Source organism: Elephas maximus, chromosome 19 (genome assembly GCF_024166365.1).
Source record: "Elephas maximus indicus isolate mEleMax1 chromosome 19, mEleMax1 primary haplotype, whole genome shotgun sequence".
NCBI classification, from domain to species: domain Eukaryota; kingdom Metazoa; phylum Chordata; class Mammalia; order Proboscidea; family Elephantidae; genus Elephas; species Elephas maximus.
Genome location: NC_064837.1, coordinates 50,462,545 through 50,490,395, shown reverse-complemented (window position 1 = coordinate 50,490,395; position 27,851 = coordinate 50,462,545). Strand labels below are relative to the sequence as shown.

The 27,851-nt window shown below is 50.8% G+C and overlaps 2 protein-coding genes across 9 annotated transcripts in view; one reads left to right on the top strand and one right to left on the bottom strand.

The window, feature by feature from the left end:
• The window catches only part of MPP2 (MAGUK p55 scaffold protein 2), a 32,158-nt gene extending 25,560 nt beyond the window's left edge, over positions 1 to 6,598 (top strand). For 3 of the 4 annotated variants that reach the window (XM_049860548.1, XM_049860549.1, XM_049860547.1), the window contains 3 exons: positions 614 to 816; positions 1,183 to 1,311; positions 2,101 to 2,542. In XM_049860548.1, the coding sequence (XP_049716505.1) occupies positions 614 to 816; positions 1,183 to 1,311; positions 2,101 to 2,277 (509 nt within the window). In that variant the 3' untranslated portion in view covers positions 2,278 to 2,542. Of the gene's footprint in view, positions 1 to 613; positions 817 to 1,182; positions 1,312 to 2,100; positions 2,543 to 6,371 lie in introns of those variants that run through there. The other variant, XM_049860546.1, reaches the window with a different exon arrangement.
• Positions 6,599 to 8,364: 1,766 nt separating this feature from the next.
• CD300LG (CD300 molecule like family member g) lies at positions 8,365 to 26,167 on the bottom strand. Of its 5 annotated transcripts, none has more exons than XM_049860550.1 (7): positions 26,037 to 26,163; positions 24,816 to 25,154; positions 20,933 to 21,046; positions 19,933 to 20,176; positions 18,390 to 18,502; positions 16,179 to 16,231; positions 8,365 to 10,241 (listed from the first exon to the last, which is right to left on the bottom strand). In XM_049860550.1, exons 1-7 carry the CDS (start codon positions 26,092 to 26,094, stop codon positions 10,128 to 10,130), a joined length of 1,035 nt encoding a protein of 344 aa, XP_049716507.1. In that variant the 5' UTR covers positions 26,095 to 26,163; the 3' UTR covers positions 8,365 to 10,127. The 5 variants fall into 5 exon arrangements, with proteins under 5 accessions (XP_049716507.1, XP_049716508.1, XP_049716510.1 ...); XM_049860551.1 differs by having other exon boundaries at positions 19,939 to 20,176; positions 26,037 to 26,162; XM_049860553.1 differs by lacking the exon at positions 16,179 to 16,231 and having other exon boundaries at positions 26,037 to 26,162.
• Positions 26,168 to 27,851: the final 1,684 nt, after the last annotated feature.

Genomic DNA, 27,851 nt, shown 5'->3' with positions numbered 1-27,851 from the left:
GCCATACTCTTGGGGTTTCTCCAGTCTCTGTCAGACCAGTAAGTCTGGTCTTTTTTTGTGAGTTAGAATTTTGTTCTACATTTGCCTCCAGCTCTCTCTAGGACCTGCTATTGTGATCCCTGTCAGAGCACTTGGTGGTGGTAGCCGGATACCACCTAGTTGTACTGGGCTCAGTCTGGCAGAGGCCATGGTAGATGTGGTCTGTTAGTCATTTGGACTAATCTTTCCCTTGTACCTTTAGTTTTCTTCGTTCTCTCTTGCTCCCAAAGGAGTGAGACCAGCGTTGTATCTTAGGTGGCCACTCATCGGCTTTTAAGACCCCAGATGCTACTTACCAAAGTAGAATGTAGAACATTTTCTTTATAAACTATGTCATGCCAATTGAGCTAGATGTTCCCCCCATCATGGTCCCCACAGCCCTCAGCCCAGCAATTCGGTCCCTCAGGGAGGAAGGCAGTGGTTTTGGGAAGGTGGAGGCCAGGCATGCCCCCAGGGCTGAGTGACACATGTAGACACGTGTGCACGCGTATCTGTGTCTGAGGAGAATATACGTGCACGTGTGTCTGAGGTGGCGTGGCCTGCCTGCACCCATTTGGGCCCCTCCTCCTTTTAGACACTTCCCGGCGGCCCAAGGACTCGGAGCGGGAAGGCCAGGGTTATAGCTTTGTGTCCCGTGCCGAGATGGAGGCTGACATTCGTGCGGGTCGGTACCTGGAGCATGGCGAGTATGAGGGCAACCTGTATGGCACCCGTATCGACTCCATCCGGGGCGTGGTTGCAGCTGGCAAGGTGTGCGTGCTGGATGTCAACCCCCAGGTACTGCCCAGCCTGCCCAATATCCTTTCCTGGCTCTCTGCCACCCCCATCCCTCTCCCATCTACTTCCAGGCACTTGTCCTCCAAGTATCCCCCTTCAATTTCTGGTAGGGGCCCAGCCCCCCGGAATCTCTCTCTCAGCCCCCCAGCTCCCTGGCTCCTCCTCTAGTCTCCTCCAGGGACCCCAGCCCCAGCCACCTACAAGCTGCTCCTCTTCCATCCATTCCCAGGACTCAAGTCCCAGACCCCCAGGTATTCCTCCCTCATCCATTCCCAGGTACCCCCCAGTCACCCCAGATAGCTGTCTTCTAGTTCCCAGGGTGTACACAGAGATATACTCACCGACCCTCCACCTCTCCTTCTGCAGGCAGTGAAGGTGCTGAGAACAGCGGAGTTTGTCCCTTACGTGGTGTTCATCGAGGCCCCCGACTTTGAGACCCTGCGGGCCATGAACCGGGCTGCGCTGGAGAGTGGGGTGTCTACCAAGCAGCTCACGGTGAGGGTGCTCTTAGGTGCGGCGGGACGGGTTGCTGGCAGCCTGGAGTAGTAAGGGCTTCGTGACCTTGTGTTACATGACATGGCCTCCGGGGCCTAGGGAGCTATGCCTTGCTGCAGCCCTCCCCAAGGGGTACAGGGCTTGCAGAGCTCTGAGCACAGGGTCCCTCTGTTGACTGTGCCTGGTACTGCAGCTCTCAGGCACCAGGCTCAGGGGCTCCCCTCTGTCTGTCCCTAGGGCTGGGGGAACTTTGGGTCCTCGCCTGAGCCCTCAACTAAACCCAAAGACTGGGGCCTCTGGGAGGCAGCTGGGCGAGCCCTAGAATCCCTGCTTCAGCTTATTTAATTCAACTGCCTAGCCAGCTGCATCTGGGTCTGGGGTGGGGGTTGCTCCTGGCACTTGTGGGTGGCTCTGGTAGGTCAGGGGCCTAGTCAGTCTGTGGAGGGAGCACCGGCTTTGGAGTTGGCAGACCTTGTTTAGCCACTGGCTGACTGTGTAACCTCTTCGTACCTCAGTTTTTTCCACTGTGAACGGGAAATCATTGTTCCCACCCTGCACTGCTCAGGCTATAGTGATGACTACGTGGGTTGTAAACACTCAGGGCAGTGCTTGGCACTTAGCAAAGGTTCTTTCCTTCCTTTCGTCCACCCTTCTCTCTATGGTTGCAGAAAAGGTGCCTTGGGTGTCCAGGGAGGGGCTCTTGCCTGTCCTACCCAGGGTCTTTGGGGAGGGGGCTGGTGATGGGGATGAGTTGGAGCACTGACCAGAGGTCCTCTTGTGCCGGAGCAGGAGGCGGACCTGAGGCGGACAGTGGAGGAGAGCAGCCGTATTCAGAGGGGCTACGGGCACTACTTTGACCTCTGCCTGGTCAACAGCAACCTGGAGAGGACCTTCCGTGAGCTCCAGGCAGCCATGGAGAAGCTGCGCACGGAGCCCCAGTGGGTGCCCGTCAGCTGGGTGTACTGAGCCCTGCTCACCTGACCTCACCTCTCTGGGTTGTGACCCAGAACCCTGAGTCCGCCCCCTTCCCCAACCCTGGCCACCAGCCACCATCCTTAGCCCCATCCCCGGGTCTCCCTAAGGCTGGCTTCAGTGTAGATGTATGCACTGCCAGGGGGTGAATGTTCATGGGGTACCTCTGTGCCCAGGTGCTGCCCACTCCCTATACCCAGTGGCCACCAGATGTCCCTCTCAGGGTGTCAGAGTCACCTTGATAATGCTCAGTCCAGAGGAGAGAAGAGCCGTTGGACTGTGTGGTCAGTGGATCTGCTGCCCCCTGGTGGCTGCCCCTCTTCAATGGCCTTTTCTCCTCTGGACTGGCCATGCCCACCCCATTCTCGGGCCTCCCCATCTTTTACCCTGCATCCTAGGAGCGGGCCTGGGGCTGTTTCCATGTGGCCAAGGGTGTGCATGGCCCACTGGCAGCCAGGCAGGCCCGGGTAGTGGTGCCACCCTGAAGCCACCCTGAAACCCGGAGGAGCCAAACGTGAGCCAGCTGCCCTGGCTGCTGCGGCACCACTCTTGGCTCCCTCAGAAGCGGGCAGAGGTCCTAGGGGTGGACACTGCTTTGTTCCTCCCTCGTCCACAGCTTTTCACTGCCGAAGTCTCTCTACAGACTCTGTCAGCTTTGCCCCTGCAGGGCAAGGCTGGTAGGGGCCAGCAGGCTCAGACCAGGTAGGGGTGGGTTGGAGGGCTGAGATGAGGAGTCTGTTGCTGACAGAAGAGCTCAAGCTCTCTATGGCCCATGGTAGGGACACATCTGGGCCCCCTGCCCATGACCGTTGTCCTTTAGGTCGTCTCTCTGGCCAGGTCCAGGTGCCCTGCTTGCATCAGGCACATCAAGGCTGCCTTGGCCCCCCAACCCTGCGGGGCTGAGGCATGGTGCAGAGGGACCTTGTGAGCTCTGGGTCCTGGAGCATAGGCTTGGAGAAGGTTTGTACGTTAGCAGGCTCCTCGCTGAACAGCCCCAGGGGGCACCGTTCACACTGTAGTCTGCACAGTCTGTGGCTCGGCACTCTGTAGCCCCTTGATTTGTGTTTCTGGCACTGATGTGTGTGCGTCAGGCCTGACTTTGGGGAAGGGAAGCAATGGGTTATTTTGCTTTGGAGCCACTCTTTGGGGGCCCTTGTCATGGATTCCCCATCAGCCCCTGTTTCTTATAAGACCCTTCTCCCCAGATTCTAGAGCCTTAGCCCCCGCCAGATGTCTTCATCAAACTCTCCTATTGTCCCCCACCCTAAATGCCACCCCAGTCCTTGGGGAGGGCAATTTTGTAAAATAGGAGAATCCCTTCTAAAATGCTGTCTGGACCTCTCCAGTCATCTCACTCCTCATGCTTCTCTGCCATCCTTCCCCAGGTGAGCCCGTTCTCACAGAGGACCCCCTCCCCTGACCCCCCACCCCAGCCCCTTGCCTCCCTGCCCTTCTGGTGTGTAATCTGTCTTCGCTGCAGTGTCAGCCCAAGCTGGCTCCTGAACCACTGTGTGCCCATTTCCTAGGGAAGGGGAGGGAGAATAAACAGAATATTTATTACAAATGTTAGAAAAATATTTATTATATTAGAAACACATTTGCATAGGATATGCAAATGAGATGTAAAGGCCCAGCCTGTGCCCATCTCATTTGCATAGCTCTGCATACACTATGCAGTCATCTTTATACTCTTCTTTTCCCTTTAGTCAGTGTCCTTGTTATCCTTGATTCTGCCTAAGGGGACTGGGAGTCAGAGGCAAATGGGGTGTTTTCCTGCTTTGGTTTCCTCTGCCAGTTCCCGCTTCACCTGGGGCACTTGGGAGTAGAGGCAGGGAAGGGTCTGTTGTCACAGCTACCTTAGTGAACCTCCAAGCCCCCTACCCAAAAGACCATCACCTCTGGCACCTGGGTCTTTCTGTAGAGCTCCCTGGTGATGCCCAAGGAGCAGGGCTGGCACCTCTTCTCCTGCCTCTTCTCTGCCCCTCCTCTGCACAGCTTCCTGCCTCCTCTGTCTGAGCCCCACTTCATGCCCATTCTAGACATCAGAAGGGAGACAAGGCTGTCAGAGTTCTCAGCTCACAGGGGACAGGGCTGGATTGGAACTGGGGTGTGTGCCCACCGGATTTGTTCTGTGACTCTGTATCCTCCTCCCCTCACTGTAGATGTTTGTATTTGAAGGACCTCTGGATAAAGAGGACCCTGCCCCCATTGCCCAGACTCAGTTCTAGCCCCATTGCCCTTCCCTCTCCCCTCCCTCAGCCATCTACTCCTCAACTTTCTCTATAACTGGTTTCTTTCTTTCTTTTTTTTTTTTTATTAAACGTTAAAGCAACGGCTTCTGGACTGTCTTTGGTTGGGACTGGGTCGGGGAGGTGGGTGAATGCCTCAGGAGAGGGTGGTACGGGGAGTCCTGAGAGCCAGGAAGCACAGCACAGATGAGTCTGGAATGGAAGTTGGAGAGACATGTTGTGTGCTCTGTGATGTCTTCCTTTCCCCCAGAGGAAGCTCTTTCTGAGTGCTTGTACCCAGTCTGTGACCATTTATAAGGGCTGAGGGACCCCATGGCTAATCCACTTCTCCACCTGGAATTTGCTGTGTAGCCTCCCACAGGTCCCTCTCCCTCTATGGGCCTCAGGTTCATTCTCTAAAAAAGCATTAGGGACTCTTCCAGTGACAATACCAGGCCTGATACCAGAGGCTTAACAATAATGGTCACTTAGAGGTGGTTGAAATGTCACTATGACAGGGGAGTCTCACATGCCTGTGGAGACTCCTGCATTGCTCTGAGCTTAGTCTACTGGATGTCTATCTCCCTCTCTAGACTGTGTATACCTTGAGGGAAGGACTTTGTCTCGTACTCTTTTGCAAAAAGCTTCTGACACCAACTTCCAGAGTTAGGCCAAACTTCACAGTTAAGGGCACAGTCTTCCCCAAGACTGCCCTTACTTCAGATACCAACTGCAAGTTTGGGGGTCTCCAGGGCCACCCTCACTTCTGACCAGCTGTCTCCACATTTGAGGGTTCCTATTACCTTATATTCAGGCATTCTCATTATACATAATTATATGGACTATACTTGAAAGTCCCTGCCCCTTCCTTCCACCCCTCCCCCATGCCCCTCCCTCTGTTCGGAAGTAAACCCTGTTAGCAGGTTATGTGTCTCCTTCCTGGCCTTTTCCAGTACACACTCATGGCTCGCGTATGTACCCATGTGGATTTTATTACTCAAATTGGATCACATTACTTTCTAACCTAGTCACTTAATATGTCTTCTCTATTTTTATATGCTGTTTTAAAGTAGGAAACCCTGGCGGCGTAGTGGTTAAGTGCTATGGCTGCTAACCAAAAGATCGGCAGTTCAAATCTAACAGGTGCTCCTTGGAAACCCTATGGGGCAGTTCTACTCTGTCCTATAGGGTTGCTATGAGTTAGAATTGACTCGACGGCAGTGGGTTTGATTCATTTTTTTTGGTTGTAAAGTAAGTTATCACTACCCCAAAAACCTTAAGTAAGGTCCCCGGGTGGCGAAAACAGTTTGCACTCAGCTACTAACCTAGAGGTTGGTAGTTTGAACCCACCCAGCGGAACCTCGAAAGAAAAGGCCTAGGCCACCTGCTTTCGTTAAGATTACAGCCCAAAAAACCTTACGGAGCAGTTCTACCCTGTAACACATGGGGTCACCATGAGTCGGAATTGACTCAGTGACTAACAGTTGGTACCCAATTCACCATTCCTTCTTATTAACCTGGCCTTATACAGTAGTTCTCCCTTATCCACATTTTCGCTTTCCGTGGTTTCAGTTAGTCAACCTCAGTCCGAAAATGTTAAACAAGTACATAGTGTGATGAAATCTCATGCCTTCCCTCTCTGTCACTGTCATGGATTGAATTGAGTCCCTCGAAAAATGTGTCAACTTGGTTAAGCCATGATTCCCAGTATTGTGTGGTTGTCCTCCATTTTGTGATTGTAATTTTATGCTGAGAGGATTAGGGTGGGATTGTAATACCACCCTTACTCAGGTCACCTCCTTGATCCAGTGTAAAGGGAGTTTCTCTGGGTGTGGCCTGCATCACCTTTTATCCCTCTAGAGATGCAAGGGAAGCAAACAGAGAGTTGAGGACCTCATACCACCAAGAAAGCAGCACCAGGAGCAAAGCGTGTCCTTTGAAGCGCCTGAGAAGCTCCTTAACCAGGGGAAGGTTGAAGACAAGGACCTTGCTCCAGAGCTGACAGAGAGAGAAAGCCTTCCCCTGGAGCCGACGCCCTGAATTTGGACTTTTAACCTACTAGACTGTGAGAAAATAAATTTCTCTTTGTTAAAGCCATCCACTTGTGGTATTTCTGTTACGGCAGCACAAGATGACTAAGACAGTCACCCACATAACTTTTATTACAGTATATTGCTATAATTGTTCTATTTTATAATGAGTTATTGTTGTTAATCTCTCATTGTGCTTGATTTATGAATTAAACTTTATCATAGGCTTGTATGTACAGGACAAAACGTAATATACATATGGTTCCATACTGTCTGTGCTTTCAGGCATCCAAGGGGGGTCTTGGAACGTATTCCCCAGGGGGTATTACCTGTATTTAACATTCCAAATGCTAATATTAGCCTTTGCCCTGGGACAAAACTGCAGTTTTCCTGTGTGCCTGTTCACTCATGGCGCCAGAGAAGGTGGTTTTGTTTTGTGGCCCTCAGAGATTTCCCTCTCTTCCCCAAATCCCAGAAACGCAATCAAAATTGTTCTTTGCAGGATCTCATTGTTTAAAAGTACAGATGCTTTGTTCACTACTTTGCCTGAAATACATCTGACTTTCATTTTCCACACACTAGGTAAGCCCTTCAAATTTCTGTGTGACTCTAGGGAGCGGAAGGAGCCCTCCACAACGGGACTGAGATTTTGTTTCTTTCCACTCTGATGAACAGGGGCTCAGGAAGGATTTTCTTCGATTTAGAAAATGGGTATTTCTTACGTCAGCATGTGATGGAATAAAACCCACAACTACCGAAACAGAATAAAGGCTAATTCTTTAAATATATTCAGCTGAACGATAAAATTCTGCATGGCCCTTACTTTTCTCATTTTGCCACAGACAAACTGGTCCATAGGCTGGCATGTGGCACCACCACCCCAGAGTAGGAGAGCAGGTTTATGGGAAAATGCAGAGAGAGGAAGAACTGCTTTTGGAAGGAAGACCTTTCCCTGCAGGAAAGGCAGCGGTGGCACTGGGGGCCTTAAACAATTTGTGGAAATGCCAGGCACTGTGCCAAGACTTGGAAAAGTACAATAAGAGAGAATACAAATATAAACATCAGGAGACTGCCCATACTATACTTTCTCTTTCTCTGGCAGAGATGATGGTCAGAGGTCACGTGCCTGGCGCATCTGGCTCCCACAATGCACTGTGGCTCCAAGATGGCTGCCCCCCATGAGCTGGGCACCGGCACGGCATGAGAGGTGTCCTTCCTTAAGCAGGTCCACTGAATACCTGTAATTGGCAGCTCCAGCTTCTGGCAACTCTCCAGAGCCTCTGCCTCTGGCTTTATCTCACTTCCTAACCTTCTTTCTCCTTGATCTCTCAGCATAAGACCATTTTCCAATTCCCTCTGACAATCGGCCTGGCCATAGCTATCTGTTATTTTTAACTATCATGGTCATTACTGAAATTTCTAAGCACACTGAAACCTCCCATTAGCTGACAGGACAGATCCCACGTGTGGAGCTGTAGCTCAGAGGATGTGTGTAGCCTGGAGGGTGTGTGTGTGTGTGTTTGTGTGAGGGTATGACCTGGGAGTGTCTACATTAGGGAACGTTTCCTGCGTTTCAAATGTGCGCTTATTTCTCAAGAAAAATTCTTAATTCCTTTGCCTACTATGTGTCTTTTGATTACTTTTAGAGATACATCATGCCTTTAGTATTTTACTTGTTTTTAATTACCCAATTTAAAAAAAGGGTAATTAATGTTGATATATTCAGAGTCTGCAGATAAAGACCCAGCACACTGTTATTTATAATAGTGCAAGTATAAACAAGCTAAATGTCTAGCAATAGATCATTGATTAAGTAAGTTGTGGCATAATGATATGAATTATTACACAGCTGATAAACATTTTATTCACAAAAGGTTTGTAATAACCTGGGGGATGCTTATGATATAGTAAGTGGGAAAAGCAGGGTAAAAAATTGTTATGTACAAAATAATTACTCTGCAAAATAGGACCAAAAAATTATGTGGATGAAAAGAAACAAACAAAAAAGACTGGAAGGAAGTGCAACCAAAGAAATAATGATTGTGTCTGGGTAGTGGTGAGACTATGATGGCTTTCCTTCTTTTTTTTTTTTTTTTTGGTTACATCTTTCTACTTTTCCTTTTTAAAGAAAATAGAAAAAGAAAAAACAATAGCGGTTCCACTGCTCTATCCCCTGACCCCTTCTCTGGTGCCTGACTCAGGATCTCACCCAGGTAATCTTCAGGCTCCCCTCAGGTTTCTGCCCTGTCCCCTGCTCCTGCCTTTTAGAGACCCACCTGCACTCTGTGGTTTCTCCCCACCAGATGGCCTACCCCTATTGTCAGCTACTGGAACCCACAGGCAATTAACCCTTTCTGGACAAGAAAGAAGCCAAGTTTTTCTCCATCTTCCTTCCAAAGTCAGGAAAGCAAGGCTGGGCAGGGAGAATGGAGAGGCAACTGCTCCTGCCAGCCCTGGGCTTACACCTGACCTGGGCCTGGACTCAGGTTGGCCTCAGGAAAGTCCCCACCTGGGTCACGGTATTGTGGGCAGGATAGCCCTTATAGGGGACAGGTGGAAGACCCCACACACAGCAAATGTGGACTTTCTAAGCTGGAGGATCTGAGAATTCCTGGGCTCACTGGTCCTCAAACTCAAGCTGAAGAATCACTAGGGTGCTTGTTAGAAATGCAGAGTCCTGGGCCCAGCCCCAGAGATGGTTTTGGTGGGGCCAGAAGCCACATTTTTAACTAGCTTCCTGAAGGACTGGGACGAAGATGGTTCACAGCCTCACTCTGAGAAAACTCATTACCAGCTTATACAGGAGAACATGGTGCCAAGACCACCAAAGTCAAGTGTGAAGATGCAAAGGAGGGAGTAAGGGGGCCTGTTGCCAGGGACCCAGGCCCAGGGTATTTGCTATGACTGATACAAACTCAGATCAGATCCCCCAGCCCTGCCTGGGCCCCAGTAAATGTCCAGCGGCTTCGCTCCCTGGTAATATATTACCAACCAGTTGCCATCATGTCTACTCTGACTCAAGATGCCCCCCATGTGTGCCAGAGTAGAACTGTGCTCCACACAGTTTTCAATAGCTGATTTTTCAGAAGTAGGTCGACAGGCCGTTCTCTGGCTGGACTCAAACCACCAACCTTTTGGTTAGCAGCTAAGCTCGTGAGCATATTAAAAACAAACAAACAAACAAACAAAACCCACTGCCATTGAGTCAATTCCGACTTATAGTGACCCTATAGGACACAGCAGAACTGCCCCATAGGGTTTCCAAGGAGCGCCTGGTGGATTTGAACTGAAGACCTTTTGGTTAGCAGCCAGCCGTAGCTCTTAACCACTACGCCACCAGGGTTTCCGTGAGCATATTAAAGAGGTCCAATTCTCCAGCTGGAGCTGTGAGGTGGCCACCTGTAGGCTCTAGGCCTGACAAATGCTTCCAGGTCACCTGGGGCAGGCAGGAGGAGATCCTGGGCTGGGGAGGGTGGCAGAGCCTGGCATCTGGGCAGATGAACTGTGCGGTGGTGGCATAAAGCTTGTGCAAGTTAGTGCAAAGTCGGTTGTTCAGTTTCACAGCAGGCCTGGCCAGGAGGGCGTGCTAGACAGAGATGAACTCTGAGCAGAATAGCTTCTCCTCAGACAAGTGGTGGGGAGGCACTGGGATGCTGTCCCTCTTGGGGTCCTGGGAAGAGGCCTCCTCTTCCTTTGATGTCTGTAAAGACAACAGTAAGGGTTTAAAAGCCAAGCCTAGTCCGGAGAGTCTACCCCAGCCTTTCCCACAGGTCCCAGGCCTCTGCCCATCTGCAGGGGCGCAGGAGCTAACAACTTCTCCTCAGAACCCCCAGGCTTTGACTCACCCCCCCAATCCATCCATGCCCTGAGGGACCAACCTCATTGTCTCAGGCCAGGTTCTAGCTGCAGTTATGGGAATCCTGCCAGCCCAGAGCTCTTTAAGCCCAGACACCCAACAAGCTATTCTAGAATTTTCTGGACCAGGACAAAGGGGATGTGAGGTCAAGAGCCCTGGCTTCTTTGGTGGCATGGCCTATGGAACTGTGATGGGGGAGGTGGGCGGCTGCAGGAGAACAGAAGTTGGGGAGGGAATGTGGACGAAAGAGCCCTACCCAGCTTCCCCACATTGTCAGCCTGGAGTCAGGGAAGGTGGCCCTTCTGTCCACACCTGCCTTAGGCATCACATCTCCGTGTTAGGTGGGGCAGAGGGCTTGTGGCTGGCCCAAGGCCCAGTGGGTCTTGAAGTTCCAGCAAGGTTGATCACAGCGTACTCTGGGACTCAGCCGTTCCCAGGCATCTATAACAAAGCCTCTGTCAGAACAGACTTTCCTTGACGGGAGGGACGGTCTGTGTGGGAGGAAGGGGGGGGGGACACCTGGGGAGGGGGTGGGCGAGGCAGGCAGGGGCAGGGCAAGGAGAAGACCACTGCTTTGGATTCAGACTCCTTGGTTCCAATCCTGGTATTGCCACTTCCTGTGTCTGTGTGACCTCTGGTAAACCATCTAACCTCTTAGGCTGAGTTTCCTCAGCTGCCAAATGGAAATAATAATTTCCCCCTCAGGGTTATTATAAATATTTATGGTAATGTCTTGCCACTCAATAAATGGGAACTCCTGGGATGATTAAGTTGCTTTCATTACTGTTATTTCTATCCTCTAAGTGGAGGTCCCTGGGTGGTACAAACGCAGGGACGGATTATCCAATAAGTGAGGCACACACAGGCTTACTTACTTATCCGTAGTGCTCAATTTCACATAGGTTTCACCACATCCAAGATCAAAGATACGGTGAAAAAACAGGTGAAACTGTGCACTACAGATGAGTAAGTAAGCACAAGTAAACTTGTGCATACCTTGCTTGCTGGTTAATCTGCCCCTGCCAAATGGCTAAGCATTCCACTACCAGCGGAATGACTGATGGTTCAAACACACCCAGGGGTGCCTCTAAAGACAGGCCTGACAGTCTGCTTCCAAAGGATCACAGCCTTGAAATCTCTACGGAGCAGTTCTACTCTGTCTGCACACGTGGGGTCACCATGGGTTAGAATCCACTCAATGGCAGCTAACAACAACAACCCTTTAAGCTGAAAGAACCTGTAGGCTGCTGCCTTTGTAACAGGCTGGGAGAGAGCGAAGATTCACTGAATAACCGCACAGGAAGGATTCTTAGATCATCTGTCCAAGAAGCCCCATGATAGGATGAGGAAACTGAGGCCCTGTGAAGAATGGCAGGCAGTCTGGGGTTGGCGGGGAAGCCCACCTCCTGACTGGGCCTGGCTGCTCCCCTGTGTCCTCAGGTCAGGAACCTAGTACCTTCTGTCCCCTACTCCCTTGTCCTGCCAGGTAGGCAGCTGCTTCAGAGCAGAGGCTGGAGCTGGGCAAGGACAAGACCAAGGCCCCCAGCTGAGCCGCCCCAGCAGTCAGCCAGGTACTGAAGCCAAAGAAAGAAGCTCCCATTTAGAAGGCACCTACAGGTATCTCATCTCGCTGATGGCTAACTACAACCGTGTGAGACAGGGAAACCAAGGCTCAGAGAGGCGGTGTAACTTTCCTGAGGTCACAAAGCTGTCAAGTAGCCTAGCTGGGATTCATACTCACAACAGTTTGACCCCAGACTCAAGCTCTTTCCCTACCATGCAGCCATCTGGCAGGGCATGTCACACTTTCCTCTTTGTCTCAGGGTCCCTTGTGATGGGGCAGAGGCAGATGTTGGAGCTGTCTCTTGACATCTTCAGCCTCACAGGAACAAGGTAAGAATTAGGGCAGAATTCCTTCAGTGAGATGTGATTTGGGGGATGAGGGATTGGAGGAAGGAGATTTCACAAATGCTGTGTGTCACTCATGGCCCTTGTCCCTCCTAGCACTGCCAATCTGAGGAGGACAGAGGGGACCTTGGTGCATGGCAGAGCTGGGGCTAGACCAGAGGACTCCTGAAGTCAGATCCATTTCCCATTAATTGCATATTTACAGCTTTGCAACTCAGTCACAACCCAGTCACTGCTGACCACTGACCACTGGCAGCCACAAAGGTGTCGCTCTGCTCAAGGCTGACCGAGTTTGAGGAAAGAATGTCACAGGCAGAGACCAAACCACAGTGGTAGGCCACGGCCAGGACCACAACCTGATGTTCGGTGCAGCTGCAATCTCTCATCGTCCCCCTGCCCATGCTGTGGACATTCTGGTCCATTCCAGCAAGCATGGCAGCATTTCCTCTGCATCGAAGGTACCCCGCCTCTGGGTTGTTGAATACACAAGCCACAAATGAGAGCCCCTGTTTCTAGAAAATAGCAGCAAAAAGGAGGGAATGCTGATCTGAGCCCAGCACTGGTGTTCCCCAAGTAAGGCAGCCACTGCCTTGTACTTCTTCCCATGGACTGATCTCCCTCCTGAGTCTGGGAGAGGAGCTTTGGGCTGTGGGCTTTGCATCACTCCTTATATCCCTCATACTCCAATGTAGGGGGGCAGCAGGAGAAGCACAGGGTTTTGCAGCCAGCCCCACAGACTTCAGTGAGTTCCCCCAACTCTGCCTCTTTCTGGCTGGGCGACTGTGGGTAAGTTACTTATCCTCTCTGAACCTCTATTTCCTCATCTATAAAATGGGGGCGATAATAATGCCTACTTCATGTAGGACTTATGGAGATTCAGTAATATACATCAAGCCCCTGGCACACAGTAGGTGTTCAATAAAAGAGTAAATGGATGAATGGATGGTGGCCAATCCTTCTAGTGATAGGAAGGATTGCCTCTTGGGAAGGAAAATGCTGGCCTGACCCCAAACGCTTCCCTCCGAGTGTTCACCCTCCCATTGGGGCTCTCTCTCAGGGCAAGTAGAGCTCCCCCTTCTTTGACCTGAATGTGGGCAAAGAAAACACCTCATCTCTGCCTTCAGATGGCAGTAAAAACTACAGGGAAACTAAAAGGGAAATAAACCAAGAAAAAGCAGAAGGCTTCAACTGGTCATGGGTACAGGGCTCTGCCTCTGACCTTTGGGGGCTTGGGAGACCCTGTTCCATCCTTCCCCCAACAATAAGGGGCCACCTCTTAGAGCCCTTCTGCCCTTTCCTGTCCCCTCCCACATCATCGGGGTGGCGACAGGTGCCTCAGGCAGGGAAAAGTCCCAGGTAGCCCCTCCCAGAGTGGGCAGAGGAGGCAGCAGGGCAGGAAGTGTGGCTGGTACAGGCACGGTGGCAGCACGACGGTTGGTGTCACCCAGTGTGGTAACTTATGGTGCCACCCTCCCATGGACCGCCGTACCAGACCATACAGAATCCTTAGCAATCTTTTTTGTACTAATGTTACTTGTAAATCATGATTCCCGTATATCACTCCTCCTTTTCCTTTAATTACCACTTCATTCTCAAAAAAGTTATTGCTATAGGTTCACAAATACTAATTACCACAATATTATAGCTAAAACACCCAAAATGTTGACACAATCAGCAATTATAAAAACACCACAGCGTAGAAGACAACAGTGCGTGCCAGGGCGCATTAAAACCCATTGCCATTGAGTCGATTCTAACTCATAACAACCCTATAGGACAGAGTAGAACTGTCCCATAGGATTTCCAAGACTGTAAATCTTTACAGACGCAGACTGCCACATCTTTCTCCCATGGAGTGGCTAGTGGGTTTGAACTGCCAACCTTTTGGTTAGCTGCCTAGCACTTTAACCACTGCACCCCCCGGGCTCTATAAGAACCTGCACCCACCTAGCCACAATGTGTTGTTGTTGTTAGGTGCCATCAAGTTGATTCTGACTCATAGAGACCCCAAAGCACAGAGTAGAACTACCTCATAAGGTTTTCTAGGCTGTTATCTTTACAGGAAGAGATCAACAGCTCTTTCTTCTGTGGAGCACCTGGGTGGGTTCTAAATACCAACCTTTTGGTTAGCAGCCGAGTGATTAACCGTTGCGCCACCAGGGCTCCTTGGAGCGCATTCAAAAACAACAACAACAACAACAAACATCATTGCCATTGAGTCTGACTCATAGCAACCCTGTGGGACAGAGTAGAACTGCCCCATTGAGTTTCCAAGGAGCACCTGGTGGATTCAAACTGCTGACTTAACCACTACGCCACCAGGGTTTCCCGGAGCTCATTAGAAGGTTTAGAAAGTAAATCAGCATAGAGTTTTAGCCTTGTAGGTATACTGATACATGTAAGCTGGGTTTATGAAAAATGTTTTTGCTGTTATAACAACAACAACAAAAAAACAAACTACAGGGATATTTTTATAGACAGTCGTTTTGGTGTCACTCCCTCTGATAGTGTTACCCAGTGCTGTTACACCCCCTTTCCCCCCTAGTAATGCCATTGTACAGGCCCCCTCTGGACCTCCCCTCTGCAGGACAGAGGCTCACACCCCAGCCCCTCTTCTGGAGCTGGGTGGGGCGAGCCCCATGGCTCCAGGACCACAGCCAGAAGGCCATGCTCTGAAGATGGCTGGGTGGCAGCTCCTCACCCTGCCAGGACTTTTCCCTCACTGTCTTCTACCACCTTTGGCCTTGTGGAGCTTCCTGAGACAACAACAGCTGCTTCCGAAGCCAAGGCCGATAAACTACTTCCACCCCAACCCCTCCCTAAGGGTATCGGACCTGAATCTTTTGTCCTCACTGGCGCCAGGAAAGAAGGGGGTGGCAGCCCCCCTTTCCTGTCCCCACATTTGAGGGAGTTGGAGTGGAGGCATGTCTGTAAATAGCTGAGGGAAGAGAACCGGTGGGATGGGAGAGTTGGACGAGGCAGGTGGGGCTTTGGTGTCCTGAACCGTGATTCTGCCGGAGGAGTGGGGTGGGAGGGGACGGTCTCTTCTTGCAGGGGTCAAGGAAGGGCCCTGGATCAGGTGGTCTCAGATAGGTTCTCCTCTCCAGGAAGAATGGCACAGAGACCCCCATTCCCTTGGCCCCCTGTTCCCCAAAGCACCACCTTCAGTGTGGGCCTCATGGTAGCCAAGGAAGGCACTGAGAAAACATTTCAGAGTGTTCCAGAAAAAGGAGAAATGTGAGTGGGCAGATCTGGGTCCTACTCTCCATTTGGGTCACCGCCTGCTGTGTGACCTTCGGTGAGACTTTTACCCTCTCTGGGCCTCAGTTTCCTCTTCTGAAAAAGCAGACTAGACACTCTTGTCACACTCTGCGGTGCTGTCAGAGCTCCGTGGGACAGAATTTAAAATGCAGGTTCTTGGGCCCCATCCCTAGAGGTTCCAATTTAGTGTTGGGGCTAGGGCCCAGGAGACTGCATTTCCAACAACAAACCCCCGGGTGTTCTGAAGCGGGGATTTGCACCAAACTTAGAGACACTGGACTAGATGATCTCACAGGTCCCTCTGGGTTCTCTGCGGTTCTCTGATGTTAAAGGGGGGCAATAAGAGGGTGCTGGGCATGGGGAGGAGAACACTCACACAGATTCTTGTGTTACCCCCCTCTGGCCTGGTCCCTGGTGAGAGACAGGGGTGGGGGTGGGCACTCACTACAGCTGGCTGGCACCTGGTGGGCTGATCTCAGAAAGTGAGCCTGACCTCTAGGTCAGGTCAGACATGGAGCGGCAGGTGGGAAGACACAGAGGAAGGGCCCGGGAGGCCTGACTTCCAGGCCTAAGGGGATCTGAGCTTGGACTTCAGCCTCCATCCTTCCTTACCGAATGTGAGAAGTGGACCTTCTGGTTCTTCTCTGTCTCCATGGCCAGATGAGCTGAAAGAGACCCAGGAGAAGCACCTGGAAGTCAGGAGTGGCCAGGAGTAGTAAGGAGTAGCCTGTAGCTGCTCCCAGAGAGGTGAGCTGGCCCCTTTGGAAACCAGGGCTTTGCAGAGGCAGTTGGTAGGGCAGGTTGGACACGGGAGCTCTTTCCAGCTCAGCCCCTTGGCAATGATCCAGCCTCTAATGTCAGTGCCATGGACAGCCCCTGTGTGGGCCAGAAACTGGCTGGCCATGCCAAGGCCATGCTTTTTAACTTTAATGTGCACACATATTGCTGTCAAGTCAATTCCTATAGGACACAGTAGAACTGCCCCATAGGGCTCCCAAGGTTGTAACCTTTATAGGGAAACCGTGGTGGCATAGTGGTTCGAATCCACCAGCTGGTCCTTGGAATGGGATGGAGCTGGAGCCCCTTGGTCACACATGGGCCCTGGGGATCCCACAGGATCCAGGGGAGGGTCTGCTGCTGACCCCTCAGAGCCCATATGGCCCCTTGGGAGGTGCCTAACCACAGCCAAAGAGGCAGTGACCAACCACTGGTCAGTACCTGCAGGTGACTCTGCTCCATTAAGCCCTACAGGGAGGCCACAGGGCTGGTGCAGGTCTGAGGGTGACCAGCTCTGAACAACTTCAGCTGCATAGAGAACTCTGGGTTGAGAAGGGGAGTCTGGACCATATCAGGCAGTTGGGGAGGACTCTCTTGGGGCTGCAGAGTGAAGAGCTGGCCTTTTCCAGAACCAGCCCAGGCCCCCCTACCGTCAGGGTAGGTCGTGACCTCAGGCTGAAGCCCAGCTCTGACTAGGGTGGGGTTTCTTCCTGGTAGTCACACAAAGGCCCTTGGCCACCTTCCTTGGGACGTCATTTGCCAATTTACAAGGTGTTTTTGCACACATCCTCCTGGCTCCACTACTTCCTAGCTACGCAACACGGGACAAACTGTTTAACATCTCTGTACCTCAGTTTCCTTCCCTGTAAAATGAGTGTGTTTGTAATAAGTGGAGCCCTGGTGGCGCAGTGGTTAATAGTTCAGCTGCTAACCTAAAGGTCGCCAGTTCGAATCTACCAGCCACTCCTTGGAAACCCTATGAGGCAGTTCTGCTCTGTCCTATAGGGTTGCTATGAGTTGGAATTGACTCCATAGCAACCAGTTTGTTTGTTTTTGTAATAAATAATTCTTAACTCCTCCACAGAGTTGAGGAGATTAAAAGAGATAAACAATGTAAACCTGCAGAACAGTACCTGGCACATGCTAGCTCTTATCACAGTTATTTCCATTAACCCTCATGATCTGTGCTGCCCAGTACGGGGCCATGAGCCACATGAGGCCATTGAGCACTGGAAATGTGACTACTCTGAGTTGAATTGTGCTGTAAGTATAAAATACTCCCCAGATTTAGAAAAAAAGAATGTAAAATATGTATCATAACTAATTTTTTATGTCTGTTCCATGTTGAAATTACAATGTTTTAGATATATTGGGTTAAATAAACTATATTGTTAAAATTAACTTCACCTGTTTCTTTTTTCCTCTTTTTAATGAAGCTACTAGGAAATTTTAAGTTACATACGTGGCTTGCATTCTATTCCTATTGGACAGAGCTGCTCCTAACATCCCTGTGGTACAGAAGTCATGTATATCTGTGATCTGAGGAAACTGAAGCTCAGGGAGGTTAGGTGACTTGTCCAAGGTCACACAGCTAAAGAGTGGCAGGGCTGGGATTTGAGCCTAAGCCTATGGAAGGGTCTGAGCACCTCTAGAGACCTGGTGGTAGGTGTGGGGCCACAATGTTCTTTCTGTTCAAGTTCAAGTGCTTGGTTTGGTGTTCCCTGGCAGTCAGTTCCCCACAAAGGGCTGGACCTGCAGAGCCTGGAGATGAATTCACTGGAACTGACAGGGACAGAAGTGATTGATGAATCTGGACAGGAACCTGAGAATTCCCTATGCTCCCACTGCCACGCTGGAATCGCTTTTTCCTCATGTTTATTGCCTCCTGGCTCCCTTGAAAGGGAGGAGCTGGTTCCTGATGCCTGTACCTCGGCTGGACACACTGAGGCCCACAAGGTCTCTTGGGGAGTAGAGAGGAGGAACTGCGGGTCTCAGAGAGGGTCCCAGCTGAGAGTCGCCCACCCACCTCCTACCACCCTTGCTCACCTTCTTCTTTCCGGCGGAGCACATGGCTGCCGAGACCGGCCAGGCCTGCAGCCAGCAGAAGGGCCAGCAGCACCAGGACTGGGGCCAAGATACGGACCGTCCGAGTGGACACCCTGGGGGCGAGATGGAAGGAGCCCAGTGGCTGTCACCAGATAAGCCAGAGTCTATGGTCTTTGGGGTCCCAAGAACAGGTCTGGGAAAACCAATCCCTAGCACGAAACCCAATTCAACCCAGCAAAGATTTGTGGGGCATTTACTGCTATTGGCGCTTGACATGCATTATTTTATTTAATTAGTGCAGACTCTGAAGCCAGCCATGAGTCAGAATTGACTCGGAGGCAACGTTTTTTTTTTTTTTTTCTGAATCCAGCTACCTGGGTTCAAACCCTGAGTCCACCTCGTCCTAGATGGGTGACCTTGGGCAAGTAACTTAACCTCCCAGGGCGTCAGTTTCCTCCTCTGTAAAATGCAGATGATAAAGACTTCAGGTCTCTGGGTGGTGCAACCAGCTAAGTGCTCAACTACTAGTTGAGAGTTTGGCCGTTCCAACCCACCCAGAGATGCCTCAGGAGACAGGCCTGGCCATCTGCTTCTGAAAGGTCACAGCCTTGAAAACTCTATGGAGCGGTTCTACTCTGCACACATGGGGTCACATGAGTCAGAATCTACAACTAACACTGAGGCTTCAGATGGTTGTTGTGAGAATTAAATGGGTTTGGATGCGCCATGCCTGATACAAGTTAAGCTGGTGCCAGCGTTAGCTATTAATTTTCATGGCTACTGTTTAACTAGGTAGGACTGCCCTGATTTCACACAGGAGGAACTGACACTTGAAGAGATTAAGCAACTCACACAGCTGGGATCTGAGCTCAGGGTAGTGGTACACTGGGCCATTCTCAATGACCTGTGCTGGTTGATATCATTGTCCCCTTCTCTCTCTCAAGGACCTCAGAGGGTACCAGGAACCACAACATCTGGTCAGCCTATGTGTTTGCCTGACTGGTATGGAAGGGCCCCCAGGAGATACTTTCAGCTGGCTCTGAACCTGCCAGCAGTTACCTGGATGTCAGTAACCAAGTGCAATTACAACCCCCAAGAACTGCTCCTTCAGGCTGGGAACTCCAGTTGGCTAACGCTGGTACTTCCATTTTCACTTTTTAAATTTTTTTGGTTCCATATTTTAATGCTTGGCACAGGGCCCAGTGCACAGTGTCCAGGCGAAAGCTATTGAACTGGAGGTAGCTGTCCCCTGTGGCCGAGGCAGGGAGAGGGAGCAGGGCTATGGTTGGACCCTCCAACTTGGTGGAAGGGGGCCTGTGAGTCCAGAGCAGCAGGACCGCTGCTTCCTGTAGTGCAGGTCACTGTTCAAGAACCCTGCCAAGGTTGTGAGTCGGGGCTGAGTTCCAGCCTGCCCTCTAAACCCCAAGCTGGGACTATGATAATAGCCTCTGTCCACCTAGAAGAAGGGGCTTCAGGTTCTTATTTGCATAAAGGCACCTATGTTTGAGTGACAGAAAGGTGACATTGGCCACCTGGGGCTCACCCAGACCTGGAGCTGCTGCTGCTGCTGCTGGAGATGAAACTTGTGCCTTTTGCTGAGGTGGAGTCCAGTTGTATGGCCAGGCGGGAGCTTCTTGCATAAGGAGAGGTCTCAGCCTGAGGAGAGGCTCCTGTGTAGAGAGAGCGTCCTGCATGCCCATGCAGGGAGGTCCTTGTATGTGGAAGGGCCTCGGCCCCTGTCTTCCCTTGCTTGGCTGTGGTGACGCTCAGGTGGAGACCAGGAGAAGCTACAAGTCCAAAAGCAATGCCTCAGCCCTTTCCCTGACCCTTGAACTCCAGCATCCCCACAGCTCACACCCTTGCTTCCCAAACCCTAGCCTCCCCAGGACCAATTTCTCAGAGAAACCCCAGCTAAAAGACACCCAGTTCGAACAAGCAGATCATATATTAGGCACACCCCACCCTGCACATAAGTTTTCACCCCTTTTTGTGCCCACAACCTCTTCTGTCTGTGGGGAGGTGCAATCGTGCACGTGCTCCCGCGTCATGACCCATTCCAGTGACCACTCATGTAGCCGTCTTCCTTCCATCCCCTACAGTCCCAGACAATTGTCACCTCCTCCCTCACCAGAACAGTGAGTCTTTAAATCACCATCATATGCCACCCTGCCACCTACGCCTCATAAGGCCTTGGCAGCCTTCACCAGCCACACAGCTGGGCAGGTGGCAGGGATGGATCCTGAGGTAGGGCCTGAGCCTGGCCTTTCCTCCTCACCCCTCAGGCCCCAGGTGGAGCAGACAGTGCATGAGCTTCGTGGTCAGGCTGTGCCTACTTCCTGGCTCTGCAACTTCCTGTGTGACCTAGAGTGAGGGACCCAACTCCACTGAGCCTCCTCCATTCTGTCCTCAACAGGTCAATCCGGCTCCCAGGCTTGTGGGGGTAGCTGAGTGGTCACAAAGCGCAGTATCAGGCACCGCGTAGGCACTCACTGGGTGTTTCTTGAAAAAGGAGTGGAGCAGGGACAGAAGAACCATTTACTCACTCAATTCTGGGGGCTGAGTTTGCTGAGATTTTGCCTTGGGCTGGAGACTCCTTGCAGCAAGAGTTGTAGCAGGAGGCTGGAAGGAGGGAAAAGGGGAATGAGGACAGCAGGGCCCTAGAAGAAAGGGAGAGGCTGGTCTCAGGGAAGGCCCCACATTGCTGCTGTGAACAGGTTTCCTTTCCTTGTAGCAATCAGCAGCTTTCCCGCCCCCATCTCAGCTCAGAACTGCACCATCTTCTCCCCTCAGCCAACCAGGAATCAAGGGTGGTGGGTTCCAGCTGAGCAGTGGTCTTCCCCTCCTTGTGGTCCCCTTGGCCTCCAGCTTAGCGCAGGCCTTCAGCTTCCCCTGCACCCCACTGCTCCCCAGCCTGCTCTTTCCCATCCTTCACATTGATGCCAATTTTGTCTGTGAAACATACGTTGAATCTCATCACTCCCTGCTACAGAACAGCCAACGGCTCCCCAGCACCTATAAGATGACATTCAAACTCTTTAGCATACCTTTCAAGGCCTCGCAAACTCAGGCTTCAACCCACCCTGGCAGCTTTACCTCTTTTCCCATCTGGTGTTCCAGCCATTCAGAGCTGCTCTCCACTCCCAGTTAAGCAGCCCTCCGTGCCTTTGGCATGCTCTTCCTCTGCAGCCAATGTCTTTCCTGTTCACCGGCACCCAGCTCAAAGTCACCACCTCCCTAACACCTTCCTCAAAAGGAGCAAATCCCTTTCTCCTTTACACAAAGGAGCACTCGTGCACACCTCCAACAGAGCTTATATTCCATTATGCTGCAATTGCTTGTTTACCAAGATGGACTAGGAAGAAAGGCCTGTCCACCTACTTCTGAAACATCAGCCAATGAGAACCCTGTGAATCACAAGGGAACATTACTGGATCTACAACCGATCGTGGGGCTGGAGCAGGACTGGGCAGTGTTTCGTTCTGTTGTGCAGGGTCGCCATAAGTCAGGGTGATTCAATGGCAGCTAACAACAACAACTTGTTTACTGGGTCTCCCCTACCAGGCTGGAACTCCTTGAAGGCAAAAGGTCTAGACTCTGCCCAGCACAAGGCCAGGCCCAGCACAGTGGACAGAAACCTGTTGTGGCCAAACCCCCAGAGCCGCCAAGCTCCCCCAGCTTCCCCACATCCATCAGTCGCCTTCCCAGTCCCTTCTGACTCATGTACCGCCCTGGACTCTCCCACTTGCTCCGCCATCATCTGTTCTAATGCTAGGTCAGTTTATTCTCAGATTTTCTAAGTAGATGGTTGAATCTTCTGCAAACAAAGGGTATTTATCTTTTCCTTTCCAATATGTATACTTCTTCATCTTGTCCTATCTCATTGCCTAGGGCTTCCAGGCAATGATGAATAAAAGACAGGGGACTGGCACACGTGTCTCGTTCCTGGCCGTCCTAGAAATCCTTGCAATGTCTCTCCCTTAGCTGGAGATGGTTCATGCTGGCTCACCAGGGCTGACTGAAAATTTTCCTGAAACTTGGCAGCCCTTGGAGGCTGGAAACTGGTCATGGCAGAAGCATTTACATCACAGAAATCACCAAACACTACAAATCACAGCTCCTTCCCCCTGGCCCAAGCTGTGTGTTAAAACATTTGCCAGCAACCACTGCCATTGTTGTTGCTGTTTGCTGCCTTCGTTGAGTCAGAACAAAATGCTTCCTGGTCCTGCTCCATCCCCGTGACCAGTTGTGGGTCGTGTTGTCGTGATCATACGGTTTTCACCAACTGAATTTGGAAGTAGGTTGCCAGGCCTTTCTTCCTAATCTCAGTCTGGAAGCTCTGTTCAAATCTATTCAGCATCATAGCAACATGCAAACCTCCACTGACAGACAGGTGGTGGCTGTGCATAAGGTGTATTGGCCAGAATTCAAACCCAGGTCTCTCTCATGGAAGGCAAGAATTCTACTACTGACCCAACAGTGCCTTCACACCACTACCTTTAATTAGTCTCCTTCATTTTTAATATCCCAATTGTCATCAGAGAGTGGTCAACAAGGTCTGATACTGGAGGATAATAAGATAAATTATTTGTGTATATGTCACACACAAATAACTACAATTAAGAGTAAGAATTAAGGGGAATAAGAAAAAAAAAAAAAAAGAAAGAGACCCTAAATGTAGGTAAAACTGATCACAACTACGTAAAAATTGTCCCTAGGTGGTACAACGGTTAATGTGCTTGGCTGCTAACTGGAAGGTTAGAGGTTCGAGTCCACCCAGAGGCATCTTAGAAGAAAGGCCTGGCAATCTACTTCTGAAAAATCAGCCATTGCTAACCATATGGCGCACAGCTCTGCTCTGACACACATGGAGTTTAGGGAAAAGTGAGGTCTGAAGACGGACAAGAACCGGAATGGACCAGAGAATCCTGTGAGTAATGGAGAATAGGTTCAATGTGGTGTTGATGCTGCCGTGATTACTTGAGGAGTTTAAATTTATTTTCCTGAATTAAAATAAGGACCCACGGATGATGGATCTGGTGGTGGGATGGGCTCCAGTTATGGGGCCAGCAGAGGAAAAGGGCCAAATACAAAGCCAGAAATGACCTGCGTTTGAATCCTGGCTCCACCACTTCCTGCTGTGAGAACTTGGGTAAAGCATGGTGTCTCTTGGAGCCTCAGTCCTCCATCTGTGAAATGGGGATACAAAGCCTTACTTTGCCCCCGCCGCCTGGCACATTGGGGCTGCTCACTCCTTGGGCTCTCTCTGGCTTCCTTCTACTCAGCTCAGCAGCCCAGGTGGGGTTCTGGGCACCTAGAGAGATGCTCCACCTCCTGCCTGGGCTCCATGGCTCCAGCCCCAGCCCTCGAGAGTCCTCCAGCCCAACAAGTCCACCCGTCTGTCAGTGTGTTGTACTGTAGAGGCTTATATGTTGCTGTCATGCTGGAAGCTACGCTATCAGTATTTCAAATACCAGCAGGGTCACCCATGGTGAACAAGTTTCACTGGAGCTTCCCTGACTAAGATGGGCTAGGAGGAAAGGCCTGGCAATCTACTCCTGAAAATTAGCCAGTGAAAATCTTATGAATCACAACAGAACATTGTCCCACTCGCTTGCTATGGACCCACTGTCACGTGGGATCAATCACTGGAGGAAGGTATCATGTGTGGTGAATTAGAGGGCCAGCGAGGGTGAGGGAGACCCTCAGTGAGATGGATTGACTCAAGAGCTGCAACGATGGACTCAGACATGCCAGCACTGGCGAAGACAATGCATGACCAGGCAATGTTTCATTCCGTTATACATAAGGTCATCATGAGTCAGAGTTGGCTGGATGGCATCTGTCTAATTATCTATCATCTATCTATCCATTCACAGGGTGGTTCCCAGGCTCTCCCAGCACCTGTCCCTGAGACTTAAGGTCTGAGGAGAGGAGGCTGAGAGGGACAGCTGAGGTCACAAGGAGAGTGAGGCCAGTGTGGCCACAGCTTGGATGGTGCTGTGGGTGGGTCTGGGGTGTGGCAATGGTTGTCTCCAGTCCTTAAGAACATCTCTGACTCCAGGGAGGGAGTCTTTTTTTTATTTCCTGGGATGTCCATCTTGTCCCCAGTCCATAACAATCTTCCTCTCACACATCTGGCTAGAAGGAAAGACACTGGAGGCTGGAGTTTGACAGATGTAGGTTCAGTCCCACTCTGCTCCCTATGATCGGTGTGACCTTGAGCAGCAGGAGCAAAAGAACAGCCAGGACTCACGCGACACAGTCTGCACGAGACGCTGCGAGCACTTAACCTGCACCATCTCACAGAGTTGTCCAGATACCTAGGGAGGTTGGTGCGAAACCACGTCCATCTCTGACGACCTGCCCCTCTCCCTTACACTCCGTACCCCTTGGCCCTCAGCCAGGGGAAGTAAAGACATTTGTTACCTGGAAGGACGACCAGGGTGATCAGGAAACTCTCATCGAAGCCCAGTTTTGAGACCCCACACCAGTACTTCCCGCCATCCTTCTGGGTGAGGTTCCTCAGGGTCACGGTGAACGCCTGCTCCTGGCGACTGTCGCGGATGGATACCCTGCCCCACACCGCCTCTTGGCCGTCTTTTCCAGTGTAGATGGTGTCAGAGCAGTGGTAAGAAAAGAAGATCCAGCTCTTCTTGCACCAGTATTTCTGGTGCCCCTTCAGCTCCTCCCCATAGGAGCACCGCACCGACACAGTGTCTCCTTCAAACCCGCTGATCTTCTTCGGACCCTCCAAGGCTGTAGATCCTGAAACCACAGCAGAGGTGGAGGTCGCAATCTGCTGGGTCCATGTGCTGAGTTAAGACCAGAGGCCCCCGATTAACCGGGAGGAAGGCAAGCTTTCCTCCGTCACCACCTTCTGGGGGCAGCCTTGTAAGCCAGACCCCTCTCCCTCTGGGGGACCCAGGGCTGTTGCTGTTTTCCTACACCTGGCATATTAAAGAAGGGCAGTGTCTGGATTCAGACAGATGGGAGTTTGAATCCCAGCATTGCCGCTTAGTAGCTGTGTGACCTTGAGAAGTCGCTTGACTTCTCTGGGCCTCTGAGTTTTCTCATCTATAGATGATGATATCCTATTTCACTGAATTTAAGATATCACCATATGTAAGACACACCATAATTTTATGTTCCCGTTAGAAAAAACACTGCTAATGGAACAATTGACAGTTGTAAGATGTGTCCTGCTTTTAGATGTTGAAGGTAAAAAACAAAAAACCAACAATAATAAAACAAAGCAGTCCTGAGAAACGATGAAATGAAATAATTCTTTATCTCTCAGAGGTTCAATAAATGTTTGCTGAGTTTAATAGGACATCCATAGGGGTGTCTTTCTGCTTCCAGCTTGGTACAGAGTAGGGAGAATAGAGAAGTAAAGCCACCCTCATAGCCAGGGAATGAGGACAGACCGGAACCCATAGGAAAAGCCTTGGATCTCCCCGGAACAGCAAGGGTGGGGCCCTCACTGAGGCTGAGGTGGCTGAGGACAGGTAGCCTGGGGTGAAGCCAGGAGGCATGGACATGGTCAATACCACCTGGGCTTTGAGGAAAGGAAATATCTGTCCAAGAGGTCCTCTGGGGTGGGCTAGGACCCGAGGCCCCCTTCCTTCCCATGGCCCACCCCCATCTCACCTGAGAGCAGGCGGCAACCCCCCAGCAGAAGGAGCCACATTGTGGGCTCTGGACCCATGATTGCAGATGCCAGGAAATGTGAGTTCTCTCCCTGCTGTCACTGGCTTTAACTTCCTCGAGATGCAGGACTAAGGAAAGGAGGGGAGGGGCGTGCAGGGAGGCCCTGGGTGATAAATTCCCTACCACTCCCCGCGCACCAACACTGCAGCTGATCTCCTCTGGCCTAAACCCTTGGAAGTGCTTCTCCCAGTCTCTAGATCTAAACCCTAGATTCTTCTGGGTACTTAACGTGGCCTGTGCACCCAGGTTTCTGTGAGGGGAATTCAGGAAGTCCATGAACTTGCATCAGAAAAAATTAAGTCTTGGCTTTTACTAACCTCTGAAATATGGAGTCCCTGAGTGGTACAAACGTTAATGTGTTTGGCTGCTACCTGAGAGGCTGGAGTCCACCCAGAGGCACCTTGGAAGAAAGGCCTGGTGCTCTACTTCCAAAAAATCAGCCACCGAAAACCCTATGCAGCATATGCTCATATCATGGACAATTGCTGTAGCTATTAGACCTGCCACTAGAGCTGGTTATAGTGGAGTGGTTAAGTGCTCAGCTGCTAACCCAAAAGTTAGCAGTTCGAACCCACCCAGCGGCTCCACGGGAGAAAGACTTGGTGATTTGCTCTGTAAAGATTACAGCCTAGAAAACCCTGTAGGGCAGCTCTACTCTGTCACATGGAGTCGGTATGAGTTGGAATTGACTTGACAACGACTAATAAAAACAATAAAGAGGCACATTTATTACTACGTTAAACAATTAAAAAATTTTGATATCCATTTCCATATTATTGGTTTTCTTTTAAGCGTATGTATTTTATTTTATACATTTAAAGACCATTATTCTAAGACGGGGCCAATTAGCTTCACCAGACTGCCAAGGAGTCAGTTGTACAAAGGTTAGGGGCCCCCGTCCCTCCGCTTCCATCGCCTCCGGGAGAACGCAATATCCCCCTTGGCCACAGGGCGGCAGTGCAGGCAGCAGTGAGGGAAACTGTAGCGCTGGGCTGAGCTGGATACTCTGGAGCCACCTGCAGGCTGCCCTCCAAAGCTGCTGTCCTCAAGTGGGCTGTCTTGGCATTTTAAAAAATGAATCAATGGTTTCCCCACTGCAGATCTGATTCCTCCGTGAGAGGAGCAAAACAAACACGCATGCTAGAGGGAACCCCACATTACTTACTAAAATAGCTCTATCGTTGTTCCTTTTGCAAAGTTCATACAAGTTGCAAGCCAAATTCCACACAATACAGAAATGTAAAAAAAGAACTGGAAAGCTCCTTGCAACCCCCTGTCTCCCTTAGAAGATCACTGTCAACATTCTGGCATACATCCTTTTCCCTATGGACTGTTGGAACCTTACCCACTTGGCCAATTAATATTTTGAAGCTTAACTTAGTGGTTCTCGGGAGGGGGGAGAGTGTGTGTGTCTGTGTCTGTGTGTGTGAGTTTGATAATACGGGAGGACGTGTTTTTGCTTCACAACGATTGGGGGGCACTACTGGCATTTAGTCGGCAGGAACGGGGAGATGGATGTCCTGCAACTACTGAGACAGTCTGTGTGAAGAATCGTCCACGTTCTGTACCTACAGCTTTCCCAGTGTCCCAGACATTCACGTGGGGGAAAGACCTGTTATGATGATCTCCACCTGGAACCTGACTCCCTCTTCCAAGTACAGAGTACAAAACATAGTCGGTTTTGCAGTTTTCGAAGGGCAGATTGAAACAACATTTATTCTAGCATGTCATCGTATCTCGGTTTTCTTTCTTCTT

Bases quoted from the DNA above. Each gene is read 5' to 3' on its own strand.
- CD300LG (XM_049860550.1), bottom strand. From the start codon at position 26,094: ATGGGTCCAGAGCCCACAATGTGGCTCCTTCTGCTGGGGGGTTGCCGC. The intron at 25,155-26,036 runs GTGAGATGGGGG...CTGTGGTTTCAG, and splicing joins GGGTTGCCGCCTGCTCTCAG to GATCTACAGCCTTGGAGGGT. The intron at 18,503-19,932 runs GTGAGCCCCAGG...TCTCGCCCCCAG, and splicing joins AGCAGCAGCTCCAGGTCTGG to GGTGTCCACTCGGACGGTCC.